This window comes from Lemur catta, chromosome 14, assembly GCF_020740605.2.
Source record: "Lemur catta isolate mLemCat1 chromosome 14, mLemCat1.pri, whole genome shotgun sequence".
In the NCBI taxonomy this organism is placed as follows: domain Eukaryota; kingdom Metazoa; phylum Chordata; class Mammalia; order Primates; family Lemuridae; genus Lemur; species Lemur catta.
Window position 1 is genome coordinate 36,242,661 of NC_059141.1, and position 24,621 is coordinate 36,267,281.

The 24,621-nt window shown below is 33.1% G+C and overlaps 1 protein-coding gene across 17 annotated transcripts in view; it reads right to left on the bottom strand.

The window, feature by feature from the left end:
• PCDH15 (protocadherin related 15) overlaps positions 1–24,621 on the bottom strand; it is a 634,897-nt gene that overhangs the window by 300,583 nt on the left and 309,693 nt on the right. For all 17 annotated transcript variants that reach the window (XM_045568054.1, XM_045568051.1, XM_045568050.1 and 14 more), the window contains one exon: positions 6,849–6,957. In XM_045568054.1, the coding sequence (XP_045424010.1) occupies positions 6,849–6,957 (109 nt within the window). The remainder of the gene's footprint in view (positions 1–6,848; positions 6,958–24,621) is intronic.

Sequence of the window (24,621 nt, forward strand, 5' to 3'; positions counted from 1 at the left end):
GGCACGAGCAAAGAATCTTGAGAAAGATGTTGTAAATACACAGTGTGGAAGAATACACAGCAGTGTGTTACACAGGGTTCTCCAGAGACATAGAACCAATAGGATATTAGGATATATTAGTTGAGAGAGAGAGAGAGAAGGAGGGAGGAAGAAAGAAAGAGAGAGAGATTGATGATCTCTTAGTTAGGAACGCCGAGACCATTGACTATTTCAAGCTGGAGAACCAGAAAAACGGTGGTGTAATTACGTCCAAGTCTAGAAGCCTAAGAAGCAGCAGGGGCCACTAGCAGGAATCCAGAATTCTGAAAGCCTGAGAACCAACAGTTTCAATGTTCAAGGGCAGGAAAAGATGGATGTCCCAGCTCAAGAAGAGAGAGAGAGAGAAAAAAAAATCCCCCTTTCCTCTGCCTTTTTGTTCTATTCAAGCCCTCAATGGATTGGATGATGCCTGCCAACGTTGCTGAGGGCCATCTTCTTTACTCAGGCTACTGGTTCAAATGCAATCTCTTCCTAAAACACCCTCAGAGACATACCCAGAATAACATTTTACCAGCTATTTGGGCACCCTTTAGCCCAGCCAAATTGACATATTAACCATCACAAGCAGCATCTACCCTTGTCTGTTTCATTTCAGCACATTCCAATGGGTTTTGGTTTACACTTGTCCAGTTAAAGTCATCTGTATTTAGTAGTGTTCATTTTTCATCATACTAATACAAAAATAAGTAAATAGCTGAGAAATATTTCTGCAAGTGAACCTGAGATTAAAGATAGCACTAATGATGCATGCAAAAGTGAACAAAAAAGAGACAGAACAGTCACTTCCCATGCTCCTAGTAAAAGAGCTTAATCACTCATGTTATTAGGTCAGAACCATGGAGATCCAAGCATATCTGAGAAATAGTCTGACAATTTTGAAGTCATTAATACAATTATTTGAAATGTGGACTTATATTATATAATTAATAATAATTAATTTTCTATGCAACTATTGAGAATTGAAATTTTAACTAATGATAATACATGTATAATTTTTGAATATTAGAATGTGTACACAAATATATATTTTAGCCCTTGAGTGAGGGATCAGAAAGTTATGTCTTCAATCTATAATGTTACTATCTTAAGCTAACATACACACACAATCTTGCCTAAATGTACTTTATGTCTTGTAATTCACAGCTCCACTTTATGAACATTCTGATCTCCTTGAATTACTTGTAATAGGTCAGAGATGGCACTGATTTTTTGCTTCCTATCAAGAAGATTCTATTTTCCCTCCCCTTGCTTCTATATTTATAAGGAATATTGGCATATAGCTTTCTATTCTCGTGATGTCTCTGTTTAGTTCTGCTATCAGGGTGATGTTACCCTCAGAGAATGAGTAAGAAAGTGACACTTCTCTTCCATATTTTGGAAGAATTTCATAAGAATGGCTATTAAATCTTTTTTTTTTTTTAATTTGGTAAATTTGGTAGAATTTACCAGTAAAGCCATCTGATTGATCCTGGATTCTTCTTTGTAGAATTAGATTGCTTAGTCAATACCTTTACTTATCATGGGTCTGTTCAGATTTTATATTTCTTATGGAGTTTGTTTCAATAGTTTCTGGATTTCTAGGAATTTGTCTATTGTATCTAGTTTAACTAGTTGGCATAAATTGTATATAATATTCCCTTACAGTGTTTTTTTATTTCTGTAAGATATGTAGTAAGTTCCTCTCCTTCATTCCAAAGATAGTGAAATGCATCTTATCTTTTTTTTTTCAAGGTTATTGATGGATTTCTTATTTTTTTTTTTCAAAATATTGAAGGGGTTCAAATGTTTCTATTATGGATAGCTTTTGTAATGCTTGAGTCAGGGCTACAAGTATGCCCATCACCTGAATAGTGCTCATTGGACCTGTTAGGTAGGGATCTGCCCCTCCCCATGTCCCCTTGCCCCCCCCCACCTCCCACCCACTTGATCTCCAGTGACTTTTACTTCCTTCTGTGCAAATATGTGCCCATCAGTTAGTTCCAATTTATTAGAGAGTACATTAGGATAATGGTCACCAGTTCCACCCAAATTGCTGCATCCTTTTTTATGGCTGAGCAGTATTCCATGGTATACATATACCAGATATTGTTGATTCACTCATGAACTGATGGGCATTTGGATTGATTCCACATCTTTCTAATTGTGAATTGTGCTGCAATGAACATTCTAGTGCAGGTGTCTTTTTGATAAAATGACTTCTTTTCCTTTGGGTACATACCCAGTAGTGGGATTGTTGGATTGAATGGTAGGTCTTTTAGTTCTTTCAGAAATCTTCGTGCTCTTTTCCATAAGGTTTTACTAATTTGTAGATCTGTAGTCCCACCAACAGTGTATTAGAATTTTTTTCTCTCTCTTTGCAATTGTGAATTGTGAATTGGCTCTGCATCCATGTAAGCATCTATTGTTTTTGGACTTTTTAATAAAAGCCATTCTAACAGGGGTAAGATGATATCTCATTGTCTTTTTAAGTTCATGTCCCTGATGATTAGTGATGTTGAACATTTTTTCATGCATTTCTTAGCTGTTAGATAAATAAATAAATAATAAATAAATAAATAAATCTTTTGAAAAACTTTTGTTCATGTCTTTTGTCCACTTTTTAATGGGGTCATTTTTTTTCCTGTTGATTTGTTTGAGTTCTTTTTAGATTCTGGATATTAGCCCTTTATCAGACATATAGCTTGCAAACATTCTTTCCCTTTCTGTAAGTTGTCTATTTGCTCTGTTGATTATTTCCTTAGCTGTGCAGAAGTTTTGCAACTTAATCAAGTTCCATGTATTTATTTTTGTTGTTGCTGTAATTGCCTTTGGGGTCTTAGTCATAAAATCTTTGCCTAGGCCAATATCTAGAAGAGTTTTCCTACATTTTTTTCTAGAATTCTTATGGTTGCATGCCTTACATTTAAATCTTTTACCCATCTTGAATTAATTTTTGTGAATGGTGAGAGATAGGGGCCCTGTTTCATTCTTCTGCTGTGGCTATCCAATTTTCCCAGTACCATTTATTGATTAGGGCTTCTCTTCCCCAGTGTATGTTGTTGTCTGCTTTACTGAAGATCAGTTGGCTGTATGTAGATGGTTTTATATTTGGGTTTTCTGTTCTGTTCCCTTGGTCTATGTCTCTATTTTTGTACCAGTACCAAGTTGTTTTAGTTACTATGTAGTCTGAGGTCTAGTAATGTGATGCCTCCAAATTTGTTCTTTCTGCTTAAGATTGCTTTAGTTTGGGGGGCTCTTTTTTGGTTCCAAATGAAGCATAGAATTATTTCTTCTAGATCCGTGAAATATGACATTGGTATTTCGATGGAGATTGCACTGAATCTGTAAATCACTTTGGACCATATGGCCATTTTAACAATGTTGATTTTGTTGATCCATGAGTGTGATAATGTTTTTTCTATTTGTTTGTGTCATCTGTGATTTCTTTCTTCAGTGTTTCATAGTTCTCTTTGTAGAGATCTTTTACCACCTCGGTTAACATCTTATGGCTCTTATGCCTGTCTGGTTTTGTCAATTTTGGTGATTTTTTTAAAAATATCAACTTTTGGTTTCATTGATTTTCTGTATTGTTTTTCTAATCTTTGTTTTATTAATTTCCATTCTGGTCTTTATTATTGGATATTTCTATCCTTTTTCCTGCTTTACTTTAGTTTGCTCAACCTTTGTCAGTGTCTTTGTGTGAGAGAATTCATTATTGATTAGAGATTTTTCTTTTGATTTTAATACTGGTATTTACAACTATAAATCTCACTCTAAGTATTACTTAGTCTGCACCCTGTAAGTTTTGTTACAATGTGTTTTTTATTTTTTTTTATCTCAAAGTATTTTGCTGATTCCCTTTTTGATTCATTCTTTGAGCCACTGGTTATTTGAGTGCTGTTTAATTTCCATATATTTGTGAATTTCCAAAATTTTCTTTATTATTGGTTTCTAATTTCATTTCATTGTGGTCAGAAAATATAGTTTGTATGATTTTAATCATTTTAAATTTAATGAGACTTGTTTTATGGCCTAGCATGGCCTATACAGGAGAATATTCTAGGTGCACTTGAGAAGAACGTATATTCTGCTGTTTGGAGGGTAGAGTGTTCTACAGATACCTGTTAGGTCTAGTTGGTTTAAGGTATTGTTCCATCTTAAATTTCACTGACTGGTTTTGCAGAGCCTCAAGATCAGCCAGAGATGAGAGTTTAGGGCCTTTCCAGGCATTTCCTGAGCATACACACAGCACAATTCTTGCTGTTGTCTTTCTAGATTCCTAGAGATATGTTGAAACTTCTTATATTCCCTATGGACATCCTTCTCTAGCTTTTCCTGTAAAGCTTTTTTGGTTAATCTATGATTCTACCAGTAAGCACTATAGTAGCAGTAACAGTGAAGAGGTTAGCAACATCCCTTGGATGCCCTTTTCACAGACATTAGCATCCATATCCCCACATCTGGTAAAGAGAAGACTACCTGTAATGAGTACAAGCTGGAGAGAAGCCCTCACATGGTAACTGAGAGCTGGGTCTGAGGAGCACATGTATTCAGAATTATTTATGTGGATTTGAGGAAAATTAAGAGTTTCAGAAAACTACATGAAGCCAGAGCCATGGAAATCTCGGGGCAGGGGAGGGGTGTTTGTGTATCTGTGAGTACACATGTCCTAACTGTACAATTCCAGAGGATACACTCTTAATCCCTACAATGCTGTGCCTTCTAAAAATGTAAAAACTATTAAATGATATCATTTTATTTAACTTAGCTGTGAGGGGAAATTAACTATAAGATGTTATATCCATTTTTCAGGACCAACTATTATCCTATAGCTGTAGGTTGATGGAACTTAATATCATTATGTTATTTTTCTGCTCAAATTTCTGCACTAGCTCCTCATTTCACTCAGAGAAAAAGACAAAGTAGCTAAATAACCTATAAGGTTCTATGATTTCTGCCCCCCTGGTATCTTTCACCTTTCTATATTCATCTCACTCACTTCTCTCCGGTGCTACTAGCCTCGTTGTTGCTTCTAAAACCCATCAAGTAGGCTCCAGCTTTTATGTCTGCCTAGAAACTCTTCCCTCAGTTATCAGCATGCATCACTCCCTTAGCTTCCATAAGCCTTTACTAATATCTTAGCTTTTGAGTAAGGCATATGCTAACCATCCTATTTAATACTACAATGTATACTGCAACCCTCCTTCTGTCCTTCCAATGCCACTCATCTGCTCATTTTTTTTTTCCATAGCACTTACAAATTTCTATTGTCTATTTAAACAGTTATTTATTATATCAATTGTTTATTGCCTATCTCTGCTGCCAAAAAACCAGCTCCAAAAGTCAGGCATTTGTCTCACTCCACAGTGTACATACTGATTTGCTGAAAGAAAGAATAAATGTAATTTATAAAAGAAAGAAACATGAATACCAGTGATTCCAGCCTACGCTAAGTAGAATGGTTTTGCAAGTCTATCCTTAAATTTTGTCCTTTGGCCTTTGCACATGCAGTACTATCTATCTAGACAATTTTTCTTCCCTTTTCTACCTGGAAACCACAGTCTTTCTGCTAAAATGTCTCTTCCTAAGCATTTCTTTTAGAAATGCTTAATGCTGTCCTCCCGTGAGCCCACATGATATGTGGTTCAATCTTTATTGACAGTGCCTAAAATGATGTCTTTAAATTTCTCTTTTCATATTTTTCTAGCCACAGACTCCACCCTTCCCTAACCTAGAATATTTATCTCTCATCTTTGTATCTTTAGCATCTAGAACAGTGATTGACATACCGTCAAACCTTCAGTTAATAAAATGAATGATGCTTATTTGCTGTTATCTATGCTAAGACCTCTACAGACTTAAAAGATGCTATGTTTACAAGAGCTTTTTAAAACTGTAACATTCTCATCTTGCAACTGGCTTATGACATATGTGTCATTATAAAGACCAAAAACTTGAAACAGAATTACTTGAATTTTCTTTACAAACAGCATTTCTAAGTAGGATACAGTATAATATTTTAGAATCTGTCAAATGTCTGTTGGTTGTTAAGCATGTATATATGCACACAGGCTGGAGGCAAGAGGACAGAAAGGGGTTGTGGGTTACTGCTGAACTCCACTGAAGTTATTTTTCAAGGAAGCTTCAAAAGCGGCCCCTTCTTCATTACAGGATGTATGGTCTGTCTCTCATCTGTCTCTCTAGAAGCTATAAACCGTGCAAATCAGCCACATCCATATTTTAGCAAAAGTAATCGGAGAAGAACAGAATAATCAATTTCTCATCAGTTTTGCTTTTGGTACAATTAGCAGTACATGCATAAGGATGGATTAGGACAGCTTCTGTGGAATTTTTCAAGAAAAATCAGCCAAGGGTATAATGTAGTATATATGCTTAAATAAGGGTTCCAAAATAGCACTTATTTAATTCAGTCATATATTATCAGAATTATGTATAGTATCCAACCAATGATAAAATACCAGCAGATAGTAAGTTCTTCATTTCATCTTAAAATGTGATCCTAGAGAAAGCTTTATAAGTTGATACAGGAAAAAACACCAATATACAGATAGATATACTATTATTTTAATTTTTTTTGCTTCTTCCATAAAAGTTTTTTCATTTTTTTCTTCTGTACATTTCACTCAAACTAATTGTGCAGAAGAAAAACCTTTAAAGTATTACTTTAAATTGTTTATACATAAAGTAACAATCATTTACAACAATAAAAGAACTTTGTTATTAAAAGTGTTTCCTTTGATTAGATAGAATTTTTTTCTGCATGATTCTAGAATGATAACGGATACTGTAAAATGGTAGCAGATACAAACCAACAAGGATGGAATAGAGGATGCCTGGCCTTTCTGATGGTGGTTGAATATTCCGGTCTTGATCAATGGCTTGGATCGGTGGGGTAACAATAATGGGGTTCAGTTCTTCCTGGAAAAAAATTTACAGAGTTTAGTTCAGCTGCATGATTTATACTTTACGGAGAATTGACATTCAGATATTTTAGTTTGGACAGCTAGATGACATCTGAGCCAGTAGTTAAACTCGAGTTTCAAGCTTTATAATTTAATACCTTACACTAGTTAATGTTGAATCTTAAGAGGAAGCAAGGTGTCCTCAAAGTTAACATGAAAAGACATATTAATTATATACATATATACTTATATCAGTAATTGCTCCTAAAAGGAAAGCAAGGAAGAAAGGTAACAATACATTTTTAATCTTTCCTGGAGGATTTATTCAAAAGAAATATAAGGCTATCAAATAGATTATGCAGTAACATTTTTGCTTTTGCTTTAAACAAGATTTGTTAGAAAATTTATATTCTTTCCTTCCTATATTATTTTAAAGGTGCCATATAAATTAATGATACTAAAATATAAACATTGAAAGTAGATGCTTTAATTCAATAAAAATCAAACCATATCATTGCAAATTTCATATAATTTAAATTAACCAGGTGACAAAAGTAACCCATCAACATAATACATATTCCATTTCCAAGAGATCACATCCTCTGACCAAAATGCAATTAGAAACCAATGAAATTATATTTTAAAAGATACAGAGAAATACTCAATACATTTAGAAGTTAACAAACATTTTTTTAAAGTAATACATGGATTAAAGAATAGACCCTAAATCATAAAATACTTGGAAGTGAATGACAATGGCATCTTTAGATACCAAAACTGGTGGGATACAGGATGAATTGTGCTTTTAATACATTTATTAGGAAGCTGAAGAGTTGACAATATATGTGATAAGCATTCAATTTGAGTATTTTTTTTTAAAAAAGAACAAGGTAAGTCCAAAGAAAACTGAGTAAAAAATAAAATAAAGAAATAAAGCAGTATGGAGTAGTCAAGTGTATAATGCTGATAAACAAAAGCAACAAATAAAAGAGAAATAGTCATGTTTGTATTGCCAAGTGCCAGTACATTAATGACCTTGAATTTACTGAAACAACAGTATCCTTATAATACCTCTTTTTCACTAAGGTAGATTAAGATCAGTTTGTGAGACTTTGAACCTAGAGTATCAATCTAATAAATGGATCAAGAAAAGAGTAAGAGGTGTTGTGTTGGCTTTCTTAGAGACACTGTCCTTACTTCCCTATACTCTCTGAATTATGTTCTATGAGAACAGAATTATTTTTGCATGCAAATCCAAGTCATGTAATCACAGGATTTGGTAAATAGCAGATATTTAATACATTTTTGCCAACTTGTTTTCTATTGAATTATCTAACCTGGCAAGAGATCATTATTCCCGAGTATACTTAGTAAGTAGTACTACAAGAAAATCTGTGGCTACAACTTCCTTAGCTCTTGCGAAAAAGCAATCAATTCAGACATGTTTCTTTTGAAGAACAGATTCTCTATACGTAAATAATAGTTACTGTTGCTTATTCTTCTCCTTTCCTCCTTATTTCTCTTAGCTTCTGATTTTACTTTCTAGATTACGGAGGAAGTCCAGTATGTATTGAAGAAATTAGAAATCCACCCATTGCTCAAACGTGCTTGGGTATCCTTTAAGGAAAGCATCAAAATGTTCTTCTACCTTGGTCTAATTGCTATAATTACCTTTTTACTAGAAGCTTTATTGGCTTATGGGCAGAAAATATGTTATTCCTATTTATAACCCTTAGCCTAGTGCCTCACAGATTTCAACAAATTTTTGTAATCAAGTTGAATTCCAGGAGACATATAAAAAAGCCACTCAAACACTGGAAGGCTCTTTTTCACTTTGCCTCTGAAGCAAAATTGCTTTTTTTGTAGTCTCATTTGTCTGTGAGAAGTCACGTCTCCTGAATTGTGTTCTAGCTGATAAGTGTACATTAGAAGTGCATAAGATCACAGGTGCATTTCACTGCTGTTTGAACTGTCAGAGGTACATTCCCTGACTTAGAAATGGGAACACAACATCTAAAATGAATTAGGTCCATGGAAAGAGATTCCTATTGTGAAAATAATCATACAGACTATTGAACAATGCAAAACTATTAATTTCTGTAAAAATACTGTGTGATTCTACATAAAACTCAAGATTATTTCATTATGAATACATGGTTCATATTCATTAGCTTTTCTTGAGAGGTAGTTTCTCTTTTGACCTATGACAACATTTTCATGCACAACTATTGTGTTCTTCTGAGGAGAAAACAGTGGGCAATTAAAATTTTGAGGTGAGTGAAGGTTAACTATTCCTCGTGCAACCTCACTACCAAACTGAAAACAGCATTTCAATTCAAATTTCATTATATACACATAATAAATAAAATTGCATTAGCAAGCAATCACAAAAGAAAAATTCAGAAACCTTTTCTGTAGGTTTAAGGAAATCTCAGCTCTCTGTTCTTTTAAATGTTCAAACCATTACCTTGCATAAAAGGTACATTTCAAGGGAAACACTGAAATTTCAGAGATTGGTATATTTACCATTTTACCTTGCATCAAGCAAACAAGAGTCATGATCCACAGAACTATAAGATTTGGCCTATTATACAATTTCAAATGTTAAAAGAGTACATAATTCATTTGATTCTTAATCTGTTTTATGCATGGGTACACTGCTTTTAAAAATAATTTTAGCCAATCTTTATTTCTTAAATATTTTTCACCAACTGGAAATAATATCTATCATTTATATAAATCAATGGGTTAGTAAACTTTAAAAATAAAAACCCATATTTGACATTTAGCAGACTGATTATCAAAGTCTCCAGACTTGGTTGAGATATGGATAATAGTTGTAGCATTAAAATGCTAAATATCTTCAACTTGAGGGATGTCTTCACCTGAGGAACACATGCATAATAGTACACTGAACTTGTTGAAGTATTCTGAATTACATGAAGACATTATAACGATCCCCAAGACATTATAATAATCCCAGGAAAGAATATATTCTCATAAACCCTTGGAAAGGTAAACTATGATGCAACCACATAGTTCACTGGTATAAAAGCCAAACTTGGATGTTATTTTAATTATTAGAATTCTTAATTTTAAGTGTTTAAAATGCCCACTTTTCTATTCATATACTAGAGTCATCATTGCTTAAATGTATGCTCTGTATTTTAACTAAGTGATAAAGTATTTGAAATGAGGATAATGATGCTGAAGTAGTAAAAAATGTTATTGGTAAGTATTCCAACACTGAAAATTAAGTGACTTGAAATTTTTGCGAACTATATAATTTATACCTAAATTATTCTATATATTATTATTAAATTGCTTTCATTAAGTTTTATAAGTTATTTACATTTAAATAGACACTTCTCTTTTAAAATAGCCAATGAAAAACCTTAATAATTTGCATTTTTAAATGTGTTATACGTTCCTTTTAACAAAAGAAGATTTAGATTGCACCTAAGAAAAGTCAGTGAACATTATTATTCTCACCTCACACTATATAAATATATTCTTTTTCTGGAAGCTTTGGAAAGTGTTCAGCCAGATTCTTACTTATTTCCATGTGTTAACTAACATACAGAAAGGAAGAATGAATCAAATGTGTTCTCACACACACTCATATAGACTTAAATACACTTGCATATATCCTTAAGAAGCCAAGCAACCATTTCTGTCTTTACTTTGCTTAATTTTGCTTTTCTTCAGTGTTAGAAAAATCAGATTTTTTGAGAAAGTAGCAGATATTTTGGAATGTGAATATCACAAAAAAAGTAACTAACTCGGGTGACTGGTATTTGCCAAGCCATTTAATTTGAACTTTTTATATTCTTATGGAAGAAACACAAGTGGAACAGTCATATACAGCTTTGAAACTTACATACTACACATATCAAAGTCTTCCAGTTTTGATAATTATGACGCCTATAATAGAAGAGCAAAGAGCACATGTGAAATATTTGTATAGCCATGACCCATAAAAATCACATCAGCTTCTGCCTGATCATTGAAATTTTATATCACATATTAAAACAAACAAAACAAAGCTCATTGAGCTAACAAGAAATACCCTTGTTTTATTATTTCCATGAGTAAACTTCATGGCCCTCTCAATACTATACTCTTCTTTATTCCACTGTGTATGTGATTTTTTTCATAAATCTTTACCTTATATACTGTGACTGACTTTGTTTGCAAAATATGCATTTCAATATCCTTTCAATCGCATACTTGAACACTTTTACTGATAATTCCCCTTGTTTTCAAAATGTTGCTTTAAATCACTGTCTTTTAAATTTGTTTACCTGAAGATTCTACCTTCCCTGTGGATCTCCAAATAATTCCTAGATAGGTAAGAAAAAAATCTGGCTAGTGGTCAACCCTTGATTATTTCCTATGAACAAATATTAAAATCCTATAATACGTTTTCCAAGTCTGTGAACTTGTTCCACACTGCCCAAGTGACAGTCTCAAAACAGTGTTGCAATCAAAGTGATCTGGCTACCAAAAATCAGTTTCCAAATAACTCGAATTCAGGGTATGCATTCTACAGAGGTTGTAAAGAGACCATAGAAATATTTCTTAAAACCCTTTTTGGTATTCTCATCCATTTCCCTAACAGCTAGTCTTCTGTCTATTCCTCACACTGCCTCAGGCCTAACTCAAAATCATCTTGTTATTCACCGCCCCTTCATTCTCATCTTGCATAGCCAAAATTCTCAAAATGATTTTGACAAGGCATGGCCCACTTCGGAAGTCAGAGGAAAGAAAGAAACTGAGTGGGCAGAATTTGCTTTATTATGCAGATAAAGAGAATATCTTGGGAGAACTTACTTGTTGCTAATTTTAGTCTCATCACATTGGCATGAATATTTCAATTATAAGAATGATATGACTCCCATTGTGTGCACTCACTGGTCAGGAGACAGCTATCTTTGTGATCACTTCAATTCATCATCGAATCACAATTCTTTACAAAACCTCCTTGTTATTAGGGACTTGTGAGCACCCCATAGGGTTTCACCTTCAATCTTTCTAGGTCAGGCTTCCTCACTCAAAAGGAAGCCAAGAAAACAAGGACAATACAAATATAACATATTAAACATATAATACAGTAATCCTGCTTATTGATTTGATTTTGGAAAAATCAAATCTGATTTTACAATTATTAAATGCAGCATATGGTTTAGTGAAAGAAGAGGCATTTTTTATTTAGATCAATGAAGCAAAGTAATTTGCATAAAATTTTCCTGAGTGGTTTTATCAGTTTATATTCCTACTGAGTATATGTGTAGTAAACATGAATGTTCAAATCAATGGAATAAAATAGATATTTTTCATAAAGAGTGACTAAATATTATAGGTTAGCAATGTATATGAAAAAATTATGTTGTATATTGACTTCATATCCTATGTCAAATAAATTTTTGTAGAGAAAAAATGAACATAAGAGAAAAACAGAAATATATTGTAAGACATAAATATATTATATTCATCTAATGAATATCCCAAATATTATTTATTCATTCTTTAAGCTGGTGATGGACTTTGGATTGTTTCTAATGCATGCTGTGATGAATAATGCTATTATGAACACTCTCATGTGTGTCTTCTTACGTATATTAATACAAGAATGAAGTTGCTGAATGTACATATATTCTGATAGGCTAGATTACTGCCAGTTTTCTAAAGTGGCTGTATCAGTTTACATTCTATGATAGTGTAGGAGAATTTTAATTGCTCCACACCTTTGCCAAGCATTTATAATTCCAGTCTTTTAAAATTTTAACAACTCTGGTGGGTGTGCACTGTGATCTCACAGTGGTTTTAATTTGAATTTTCTTGATAGCTAATAGGATTAAACAACTGTTTCATTAACATGATATTGGGCATTTGTGAAGTATTGGTTCATGTCTTTTGCCTATTTTTCTTCGAATTGTCCATTATTTTTTTAAACAGGGTTTTGCTCTGTTGCCAGGTTCAGTGTATAGTGATGTTACCATAACTCACTGCAACCTCAAGCTACTGGGCTGAAGCAATCGTACTGTCTCATTCTCCCGAGAAGTTGGGACTACAGGTGTGCACCACTGGGCCTGGTTAAGATTTCTTTTGTTTGTTTGTTTGTTTGTTGTAGAGATGGGTCCTGCTATTACCCAGGCTGGTCTTGAACTCCTGGGCTCAAGGAATCCTACCTGAATTGTCTATCTTTCTCTTACCAATTGATAAGAGTTCTTTATATATTGGAATGTGTCTTTTATCAAAAAGCTTAATGTTTTGTAAATATCATAATCCTTATGGCTTATATTTAGTTAGTATTATCTTGTCAAAGAAAAGTTCCTAACTTTATTTCTTTTTTTCTTATTTATTTGTTTTTATCTTTCCCCCTGATAACTGCACAGTACCTAACTTTAATATAGTACCAGTTGTCCCTTTCCTTTCTCTTTTCATTTATACTTGGATATTTTCTCTACAATATACAGATTCTAACCACTTGAGGTACAGCTGCTAATTTTTAAATCAATTTCTATAGATAACATATTATGCTTGCCCATGTTATTTAAATTTATCTCACACACTTGTTTAACTCTATGTTAACTGAGTTGGCTTGCCTGTAACTTTCTTGAGAGCAGGATAAGGCCCATTTTCTCTTGTGTCTGTAGCACCAGATAACACACATAGTGCATAGGCATGCAAAAACTGTGAATAAAGGTCTTCTCAGTTGTAGAGTACTTTTGAGGCTCATAGACACTACTAGCCTTGCTCTCTGAATTTCTGTAAGACATCTAAACGCAAACACTGATTTTTCTGACAATCTCTTTATAACTGCAGTATCTTTGTGCTTCCAAATTTGCCACACTCAACTAGAGACAAAAATAATGTGGCCATTAGAATGGATCAAAATACACAGATAGCGGCTCAGAGTGATTCACTGAGATGGCCTTTTTGGGTAGTACAATGAACAGTCTCACAAAGATGCCAATAGATTGAATGGTGAATTCCTATATCCTGCAACAAAACATGACAAGTCTGCTAATAAGTAGCAATGCAACTTTTCAATAAGCTATTTCATCTCTCAGACCTTGAATTCTCATTTTCAAAGTGAAGTTATTAATATCTACATTCCATGATTGGTGTGAGGATTTATGAAATAATATATATAAAGAAATAAAACAGTAAATGACATTTTAATATATGGAAATTATTATTAAGTTAATATTATCAAAATCCAGGCTATATAGTTGGACAGTTAAATTGCTTACATTGGTTTAGCAACATAAATAATATATTCTCTACTGTGCTATATCCTAAATTATGTTCCTAGATGTAAAATTTTTGGATTAGGCAGTGAAAACATGTTGAATTCTTTTGCACAAATTGCCAGATGGCTTTCCAAAAAGATTGTAGTGATCTATTTCCTCCTCAGTATTGTGTGTGAATTTATAATTGCAGACACTTGTCAATACTGTGAGTGATATATGCCTACAGTATTGCTAAATAAGTCTAAAGTTTACTTTTGAATTTCTTTGGTCATGAGTATAAATTATTTGATATATTTGTGCTTCTTCATTTACTTTGCCTATTTTTTTAAATTTTGGCATCTTAAAGTTTAATTTCCATGGCATATGTGCATAGCACAGAAATCAACACTTTGTCACCAGTCTTACAAATATTTTCAGTTTGTTGTTTGCCTTTTAATGTTATTTGTTTTTGACATCTAGAAGGTTGTCATTTTTATGTATTCAAATATATTATTTTTCATTTTTGATTTCTGCTTAGTTTCTTACCATCTGAAAGTTATATAAATGCTACATTATATTTTCTTTCAGGTACTATGGTTTTAACATTTTAAATTTAGTGCTTCCATCCATCAAGAAAGTTGAACAGTAAAGACTTAATATTCACTGAACTGTAGCTGGAATTTTAACCCTTATTTATTTTTTTTAACAGAAGTAAAACTAGTTTGAAAAACTCTGTTTTTCCCCTTCTTCTCTATCTTAAGTGTGCATCTACATAAAATTTAATCTCCTTCCAAAACTCAAATGATGCTATCTATCTACAATATTGTATTAAATTTTTAAAAAACCTTAATTTTTCCATGTCTATAATGATTTAAAATAGAAACTTAGATTTTCTCTATTATATCAGAGCCATGCAGTTTAGGACTGTGTATGTGTGTTTGTGTGTACATGTGTGTGTGAAAACTAGATATCAGAAAGCCATACAGTGACTTAAAATATGAAATTGGGCTTCAGATAATCTGAATTTACAGAAAACTAGCCACAAAGTTAGTGGAGATAAAGATGATTGGATGCTAAACCAGAAAAGACCATCTAATTGCATTTATTAATGTCTCTAGTATGTTACACATTACTTCTCAATTCCAAATACACACACCCTGCCACAAAACTGTTATCCTTGTTAATAAAATTTGAGAATTATGAACCAGATTATAACTTTTTATGCTATACATGCACTTTAATAATTATTTTAGATTTCTGCATTAGGTTACAAATATGTATTTAGAGTAAATTAATTTTATTGGTTTACATTTAGATTTTATTTTGTTTTATTTGTTTTAATTGCACCTCTAAATATTTATATCATGATTTACTTATTTGTGAATTATTTCTTTTTCTTTAACAATCAGTCCATTGACATATCTCTGAGTATTTTTTTTCTGTAAGAACATGAGTCCTTATATACTTGAGAATGTTAATTGCTTCATAATTAAATACAAATTTTATTGAATTTTAGATTCTCTATTCATAAACATTTCCTTTCAATACATGGCAATCTCTATTTAATATTGAGTGTCTTTATGTTTTTTCTTTATGTCTGATAGCAATTTGCTTTTATCTTGAAATAAATCATTTACCAGGAATTTTCTAATTATTAATCACATTGCCTTAGCTGTGTTTCATACTTTAAATACTTTCAATCTGCCAACATACATTCTTTACATAATTCTAAAGTTTTTTTTTCTCTATAATGTCTTTGTTATTGTACTTGCTTACTTCTTTTGATTTATTTATAAACAAAAATTGATTATATTTTTATTTGGCTCTCTGACCTTCTTTGCTTTATTTTCCTAGCCAATTCTTCTGTAGTCTGGAAGATTTCCTCAAATATGTAAGGGAATACCGCAAAACTGTAAGAGCATTCTTTTGTTAACCAGACTGCTACAGATGGTGTCACTGTGTCTTGCCTTCAGTTTTTGTGAGCTTCACTCTTTGCTGGTTTATAAAATAAAAAGTAATGTTACCTTCTTTACCAAGAGGTTTGCTTATTAACTGAGGAAATGCTAGTAAAATATGTAGCACAATCCTATCAAATTCTAAATATTAGTTATTATTAGCTAATAATTTTGCATCTTTGTTTTCTGCATCTAAAATTCTGTTTTTCTGCTTTTAATCTCCTCAGTTTTACTATTTAACTTTTATTTTCTTCTGTTCAGTATTTTTATTTCATCTTTAATCTCAGGTTTTATATATTACATTCTTTATTATATTTTATTTGTAACTAAAACGTAATTTTTTACAATTCACTTGTGTGTCTTCTAGTAAGTCTTATTAAAGACATGCTTCTCCACCTTTTTACCTTGAACAATAATGTTTTCCTCTAGTAGTGCAGAATCTTTCATGGGATTCATGTGTATTTGGACCTGTATATTTCAGTTGATGAATGCTGCTCTTTTGACTGCAAAATTTCCATATATCTTTGGTGGGGAGGCTGAAAATCTATTCTTTATCCCTGTCTATACATTTTCCCCCTCTTTCTCTTTCAACACTATAGCAATCTTACAGTAGGGTTAGCAGAAGTCAGGCTTAGCTCCCTTGTTTCCAGTGTTTATGCAATATTTCATCCCTTTTTGTATCTCCAAAAGTATTTCGGTAGGGCCGTAGATAAAGTTAAAGCTCCCTGCCATTTCAATCCAGACCTACTCTATTCATTTCAATCCAAACCTACTCTAGGTTTAAGAGCAGGGCAATAAGATAAGAGAGGTGTTAGATAAAACCATGTTTTCATGTGTAAATAAAATTGACATTTCCAGGGAAAGCCTTCTCTAACTTTTCCAGATAGAAGAGCAATTGCTTTCATTCACTATGCCCACACAATATGCTTTCACTTGCATTACACTATTGATTAGAAGTCTCATATTCTTAGTTTATCACAATATATTATAATGTAAAGGAGTGCAGTCCAGAGGAAAGCATGCTGCCATCAGAGCTAGTAATACCAAGGTCTGAAACTATGCACCACAACTTATTCATTATGTGAATACCTATATATTTCTGAATTTCAGCATTGTAAGTGTATAATAGTACATTAATTTACATCAATTCATATATTGAATTATAGCAATTAACGTTATATGAATATAATCATGGAGCATTTCTTAGGATTAAAAAACAAGGTAACTTTAGAGGGCCTTGCTGTGATTGTTCTAGGTGAACATTCAATAAAAATTAGTTTTTAAGTTTCTTACTATTTTAATTATGTGTAAATTTATTTCTGATCTAGAATAAAGCTGCAAATGAAGAGGATGACCATTACTATTTCTTTCAAGTTAGCACCTTACTTGGTGCCTGACATACTGCTTGGCAATAAAGGCTGCTTGTATGGAATTGCTTTGCATGTTTCATCTCTTGGTTGCACCAGCCTTGCTTGCAGTTCTTCCAAGCTAAGAGCCAAAGAACAAGGACATCTCTCTAATACCACATAAACCCCTAACATTGTAAAATTTTTAATTTATTAGACCAAGTAGATATTTAATACTAGCTAGAGAAAGAGATGATAATGTCATATTCCAGTTATGTTTAATCTGATATACTGAAATTTTTAAACACAGAAATCATTTGTGCATCACCTTCCAGGAAAAAATATATTGCCATTAATTATATTCTTTCCAAAAACATTCCTGAAATTAACAAAAAGAGGAATATACATAAATTATTTTGGATGACCAGTATCATTATTGATACTTTATCCCAGGCATTGATAAGACTAAATTTATCCCACTGGATTTTGATTTAGGACTCAAAATACCTAAAACTCTTTTTTATCTCTTTCCTGTTACTCACCAGCAAATTGGTTTCCCTGATCATCACCTAAGTGCACATTTGGGAATAACACCAATTGGGTATCGGACAGAGGTGGGGGTGGGGGGAGGGGATGGGTGTATACCTACATGATGAGTGCGATGCGCACTGTCTGGGGAATGGACACGCTTGAAGCTCTGACTTGGGGCGATGGGGGAACATGGGCAATATATATAACCTGAACTTTTGTACCCCCATAATAAGCTAAAATAAAAAAAAAATTGGGTGAAGAAGAATAAACACCCTCTGGTTACCAACAGGACCTAGTGTTTTGCTCCAGGGTTATTCTGTGTGATTTAAACAGCAAGGATAAGAATTTGTAGAGATTATGCAAGCCTCATTTTGACAAATAGAAGATTTATAAAACAACACTAAGATGGAAATGCACATGAGAATACACTAGCCACATAAGGTTTTAATGCTTTAGAGAGCTCACATAACCTGAATTTCCCAAAAATACAAAGAGACCAAACATAGAGATTCATTTTTTGATAGATAAGCTTGGTAGGATTACTTCTGCCTCACTGAACAGTGTAAAACATTTGGTAGAGCATGTATAATAACTACCCATAGCATGGCTCCCCACGCACTCTCACCCAACTCCCACAGCTAGATTCTGAATCACAAACAAAACAGGAACTTCCCCCAAACCAAACCATTAGCAACATTTAAATCTCCCAGCCTACTGAAGGACCCTGGGAGATTAGGCTCTTTTTATAGAAGAGCAAACTGAAACACTTGGTTTTAACGTTTGAAAGAAGTATGAACCAAACTTGTTTTCAGACTTCTATTTTGTACTTGGAATAGAGGCTACTACTTTAAACTACAACAGAGTACTGTTGATAACTCTGGATGCTGATGCCTGTGGGGCATTGATAGATGGTTCATAAATCTTTTCCAAATGACATTCTTGATATTTGCCCACAGGGTCTCTGGAAGCATCCTCTAAACTTTTCAATTTTTCTTTAGAAATTCAGTGTAATAGTTTTTCTTTCCCCTTTCTTCATTGGTAGCAATTTATGTCTTCCACATAGGAAGTAGTTATTTCCCACTATGTTGATATTTTTCAAAATGTAGGCACTATTACATTTGCAATGGAAGCATCTGTTAAAGTAATCACAATTGTTGAGCCTGACCCTAAAAAATACATTTCATCATATCACCTCAGGCCAGCTCTAGGACAAACACCTCAGAAAAGTTTTCTGTAAAATAAACTTTGTAACCTTTTAACTCTTTCTGACAAGTTTTCCTACTTTCTAACTTTTATTTCTTTGTCCACACTCTTCAAAAAAAGAGATGAGGGGCAGTATTGCAAAGGATGTGTAGCAGATGTATGTCACTTACTTTGAGAACTTACTGAGACAACCTTTTGCATTGCATTTATACTTACTTTGTATTGACTGTCTCTCTTCACTTAGAACTTTCCTAGGTGTTCTTTTGATTCTTATTGTTGAAAACCAAAATTGTGTTCTTGTGATGAAATCTGTCTAAATATCAAAACTTGAATAATTAGACAGCCCACTTTCAGAAACCTATTGCTAAGTTTATACCCCAAAATATCAGTTTAAATCTATATATTCAAACTAGGAGCAAGTTATCTATGATAAGATATCCAAAGACCCATAACATAAGGAACATATAAGTTATTTTTCAACTGAATTTAGTTAACAGAGGAACAAATACAGCAACAAGTGGGCTGGCAATTAAATATGGGGGGAAACTGGAATTTCAAATGTAGTACAATGTAAAAGACATACCATGGCTATAAGATTAATGATAGCCATAATGCCCACTCAAACAGTTCATAGTGCCAATACTATCTGTCACGTAGCAATAGGTTGATATCTGGCCTGGGGATTTCTAACCCTGGTCCAAGGATTACCAAGATTGTTCTGTATGACAATGGAACCTAAAAATCCTGATTGCCCTAGAAATAAGTCCATCTCAGCCCAAATACAATGTTCACAAACTTTAACACAAAACTTACTCTTAAAAGAATAACTTAAACTCCCTTTATGAAAGAAACACCTGGTAACTGACCTGGACTGAATACAGGTATAAGAAAGGCGGAAGAATCCCCCAAACTCTGAGAATGGTCTCCTGATAGAAACCCTCCCAATTAGCAGGTCATTTGACCTCCTGACTCTATCTGCCTCATGCTAGTGGCCTGCTCCTGCTACTGGTCTTACAAAAGCACTGGCAGAATAAACCATTTGAGTGTTGGATGGTGTCTACGATTTATCTTTGAAGCATATCTGACTGAAGGGGAAAAGTCATCCCCAGGGAAGCTGGTCAACTAGAATCACCCAAGACCCCAGTATACCAGAATGAAACAAAATGAAAAATAATTTTAAGTATTCCACAATGATCTAATAAAGAATAAAGAAATTAATAAATAAGTTATTTTTTAAAGATGAAGAGGAACCAGATGATCAACTTTATTAAAGTAGGAAATATTTGAGATAGTTTGTCCTAATCAATTAACCAACAAGCTCTTACTGAAAGAAAGTGAACAGATGGGAAGTAGACTAACATTTCTTGATACTCTATTTGTATCTGCTTCTAAATGTTTCCTTTTCACAATGTTATTGTTATAGAACCCGTCGAAACCTTTGAGTAGAAAGTGGTGTAGTTTGAAGCAGAATCTGACTTTAAAGCCTATGCTTTTTAAATGCCTTTGACTTTCCACCACTATGCAGGAAAGGGTACTATCCCCCTGCCCTTATCTACCTGTTTTGTCCAGTTGTACCTTCCAATGCTGATTTTCTCATTTCTTAGCATCTCTGGTTTCTTTTTCTTAATAAAATATGTCAAACATTTCTTTTCCAGGGTTTTTGCATTTACTACTTTTTTAGGTTTCCTTTTTATAACTCATGTCTCAACTCAAATTCCCCTTCTTTAGAGAAGCCTTCCCGGACTACTTTTGCTAACAAAACCCCTTCATTCATCTGCATTTATATTACTTCCTACATGTTCCATTCTTCACACTGTGTTTCAGTGCCTAAACTTATGTACTGAAATTTTAATTTTCTGTCTTCTTACACTAAAATGTAAATTCCCTGAAGGTGTATGATCACAATGTCTATATCCTGGAACCTAAAACACTGTCTTGCAGTGTTTACTCAAACTTTCTCATTCACTCTTTCTGTCTCTTTCATTCTAGATAGACAGATGGATAGATAATTAGATACAAAGATAGAAATATATAACTGAGGACTGATTATTTTTAGGTGATTTTCCTTGTCAAGAAGCTTCAAATACAATTGTAAGACAAGATTAATTCAATATGGTATGACTAATAATTAAAAACAATGCATAGTGAGTGGAATTAACTTTCTATTGAATTAGAAGGCAGAATTTTGAGTAATTAGGGAGGCTGAGTAATATAAATATCACTTATATCACTTCACATTTCTGTAAGGTTTTAAAGTTTATCATATATTTTATTTCATTTGAGTCTCAAAGGAGCAGCATGAAATAAAGAAATTGTTCTTTTTTTTTTTCCCAGAAAGGTCAACTGACATCGCAATGCACAAATCCAGTGGTAAAACAAAGCTCCCTAAAGAAGATAACTTATGAAAAATACTATCCTCTCTTGTTTATTTTTTCAGAAATATAGAATTACTACTCTTAGTTGAGAAAATTAGGCCAAATGATGAGATAAATAAAAAACCAATCTGTTACTGTTAGTACTTGCATGACATTGATGATATTTAGATTGCTGACAGACTCATACATCAACTTTCTAAAATAAGAAAATGTTTGTGGGTTTATGTGTGTAAGGGTGAGAGCATGTGAATATGCTTTAGGTATAGTCTAGTAAATCAGTGGAGCTAGAGTGAGATGTCACACAAATATATTTAGCGACTGATTTTAAAATGAAAGCATATGATGGAAGTATTTGTTTTTAAACAATATACTTGCCAAAATGACTTTGTATGTGAATAAACCCATATTTTCTGATTTTATATATGCAGATAATCAATTTAAAAAAGGCCTAAGGAACAGCTTCTATATGCATAGTCCTATGCATGAGGCCTGGCCCAGCCACATTAAACTGACCCATTAGATGGTACTCATTCATAATTAAAAGAACCTAGATATTTTAAAAATCTCAGATGTTTCATGTGTAAAAAATAATTGGTAAATTCACAGTCTCTGAGTGATTCATTTTCTTTTTTGGGACACCCTCTCTGCTCTGATTTTTACCCAATATTCCAGAACCATTTCTGCTGGTGATGAAAAACTAGAGATGAGGTTGCTTAGATACAGCAAATCCTGTATAGCCAAGGGGAAGCTGAAGGTCAAAGAGTGAATTAGATTGATGTCTTGTACTTGTTTGAAAACAGAATTTATTTGTTTTGCTGACAGAGTAGGAAAATATGAACAGTCAAAGAAGGAAAGAAATATTATTTTGCTCTAGAATGAATTCACAAAGAAATAACAGATATAAGGAAAACCAGAGCGAATATTATTATAGAAATAATCCACTTGGAATAGAAGGACTATGAACCTAAACGTTTGCTATTTTTTCTACCAAAATGGATCAAGTGATTGTTTCAACTGGGGAAAAATCCCAAACTAACCTAAATATAAATGACTACTGGAGGGCAAGCAGAATCACATCATGACACTGATTTAAGAGCAGAGCCAGAAGTACAATAAAGCTAAGTCCTGAGCTCTCTCTATAAAATAACCTTTGTGTATAAAGTCAACAACACAGGTATCTCTTTAAATTTGTTTTTGAAACACTTGTTTCTCTACTTAATTATTTTCTAATAAAAATGAAATCATTTGATAAAAAGAAATAGTAAAATAATAATAACCAACACGAATAAAGCCCCAACACTCAAAGGGAAAATATTTTTCAATAACTATAATAATCACATTTCTCAAAAAATCTTATTTAGCAAATAATATTGTGGAACACCAATTTTAATGATATAGCTCACAAAAAATTTTGATATAAAACATAAAAACATAAAATGCCTCTTTATTTTCCATTTTGCATTTGTTTCTTATCTCATCTTGAAAAAGAATGTGTGTTTTCCAGTATGAGCAAATAATACTTTTCCTTTGGCCATATATCCTTTAAAACTTTCTTATTCACTTTCAGTTTTATAAAATATCTGTATTACAGAAAAACTTCCTGAAAAATTATAGAACGTCTACATTTGAGGACACAGTGACCGAAAATTACTTTAAAAGTAATCTTCACTATAATGGAATGCTACAGAAGGGCTCAAAGTTTCACGTTTAGAAAATAACAAATTGCATGGCATTTAACAGGCCTAGTCTTAATAAGCCACAGCCTTGGAAAGAAAATTACTTTCAACACTAGTCCTCTTGCCAATGTATTGAATTCTGTTATTAGCAAACATCTTCTTCTTTCCCATCAGAGGTTGCCTTAGGTCTAGCTGGAGCTATGTCTTGAGAGCCTGAACAGATTCAGAAACAGGATGTAACTTGCCCATGGTGACAGCATATAAAGATAAGACGAAACTAACATGAATGGTATGATACAGGAGAGTCAAATCAATGTAAGGGTGCAATGAATGTAACTGGATCATAAATCTCAAATGTGCTAGAGAAAGAGAGTAGTAACAAAAGTCAAATGACATGGAGACAAAGAGGAGATAAAAGAAAAAGTAGGCAGCAAGCAGAGAGACAGTGGTAACACAGAACATCCTTGAGTTCAGCAATTTTTAAATTACAATTTTTACAACTCTTTCCATTAATGTGATAGGCTATTTATATAAGCTAAAATGGCATAGACTAGGACAGGGGTAGGGTACCTGTGACCTTAAGTCCACATGTGGCCTTCTAGGTCCTTAAATGCGGCCTTTTGACTGAATCCAAATTTTACAGAACAAATCGTTTTATGGTTATTAATATACTTTTGTTCATATTTTTATTTAAAATGAATTTATTTAAAACATCAAAGCATAAAATAAGTTTCAATGAAATAATCCTCCCAGATTGACCAGTACAATTAGAACATTAGTAAGCCATAAGGGCTAAATTGATGGCTGCTATGCTCATGATTTAGTTCTAACTTCTCCTACCTGACTGGTGCCATGACTGCACAGGGCTGGCTGGCGAGAGTTTATGGGGGTCAAGTCTTTTATCAGCTTTTGACACTAGTGCACTATATTTCTGTTTAAAGTGGATAGTTGCATAGCTTGACAGTATTTTTAAATTTTGTCTGCTTAATAGCCCATAATGTCAAAAAAGACCAAGAGAACACTGAAAGAAGAAAACAAATTGTTTAATGAGGATTGGGAATTGCAATATTATCTTGTTTCTGCTAAAGATAAAATGATTTGGTTGCTTTGTGATACTGCAATATCAACATGAAAGAAATTCAGTGCTCATCAACATTATAACACTCATAAGCACCACAAATATTTTAAATTTGTGGGAGAGGCATGAAAGAGTGCATTGCAGAATTTAAAAGATGAAAAGCAAAAGCAAAGACAGTTCTTTCAAGCAGCAATAAGATCTGGAAAAGATGACACTAAAGCAACTTATAAAGTAGCTTACATATTCAGGAAAAAAGAGAACCATTCAGTGATGTAACA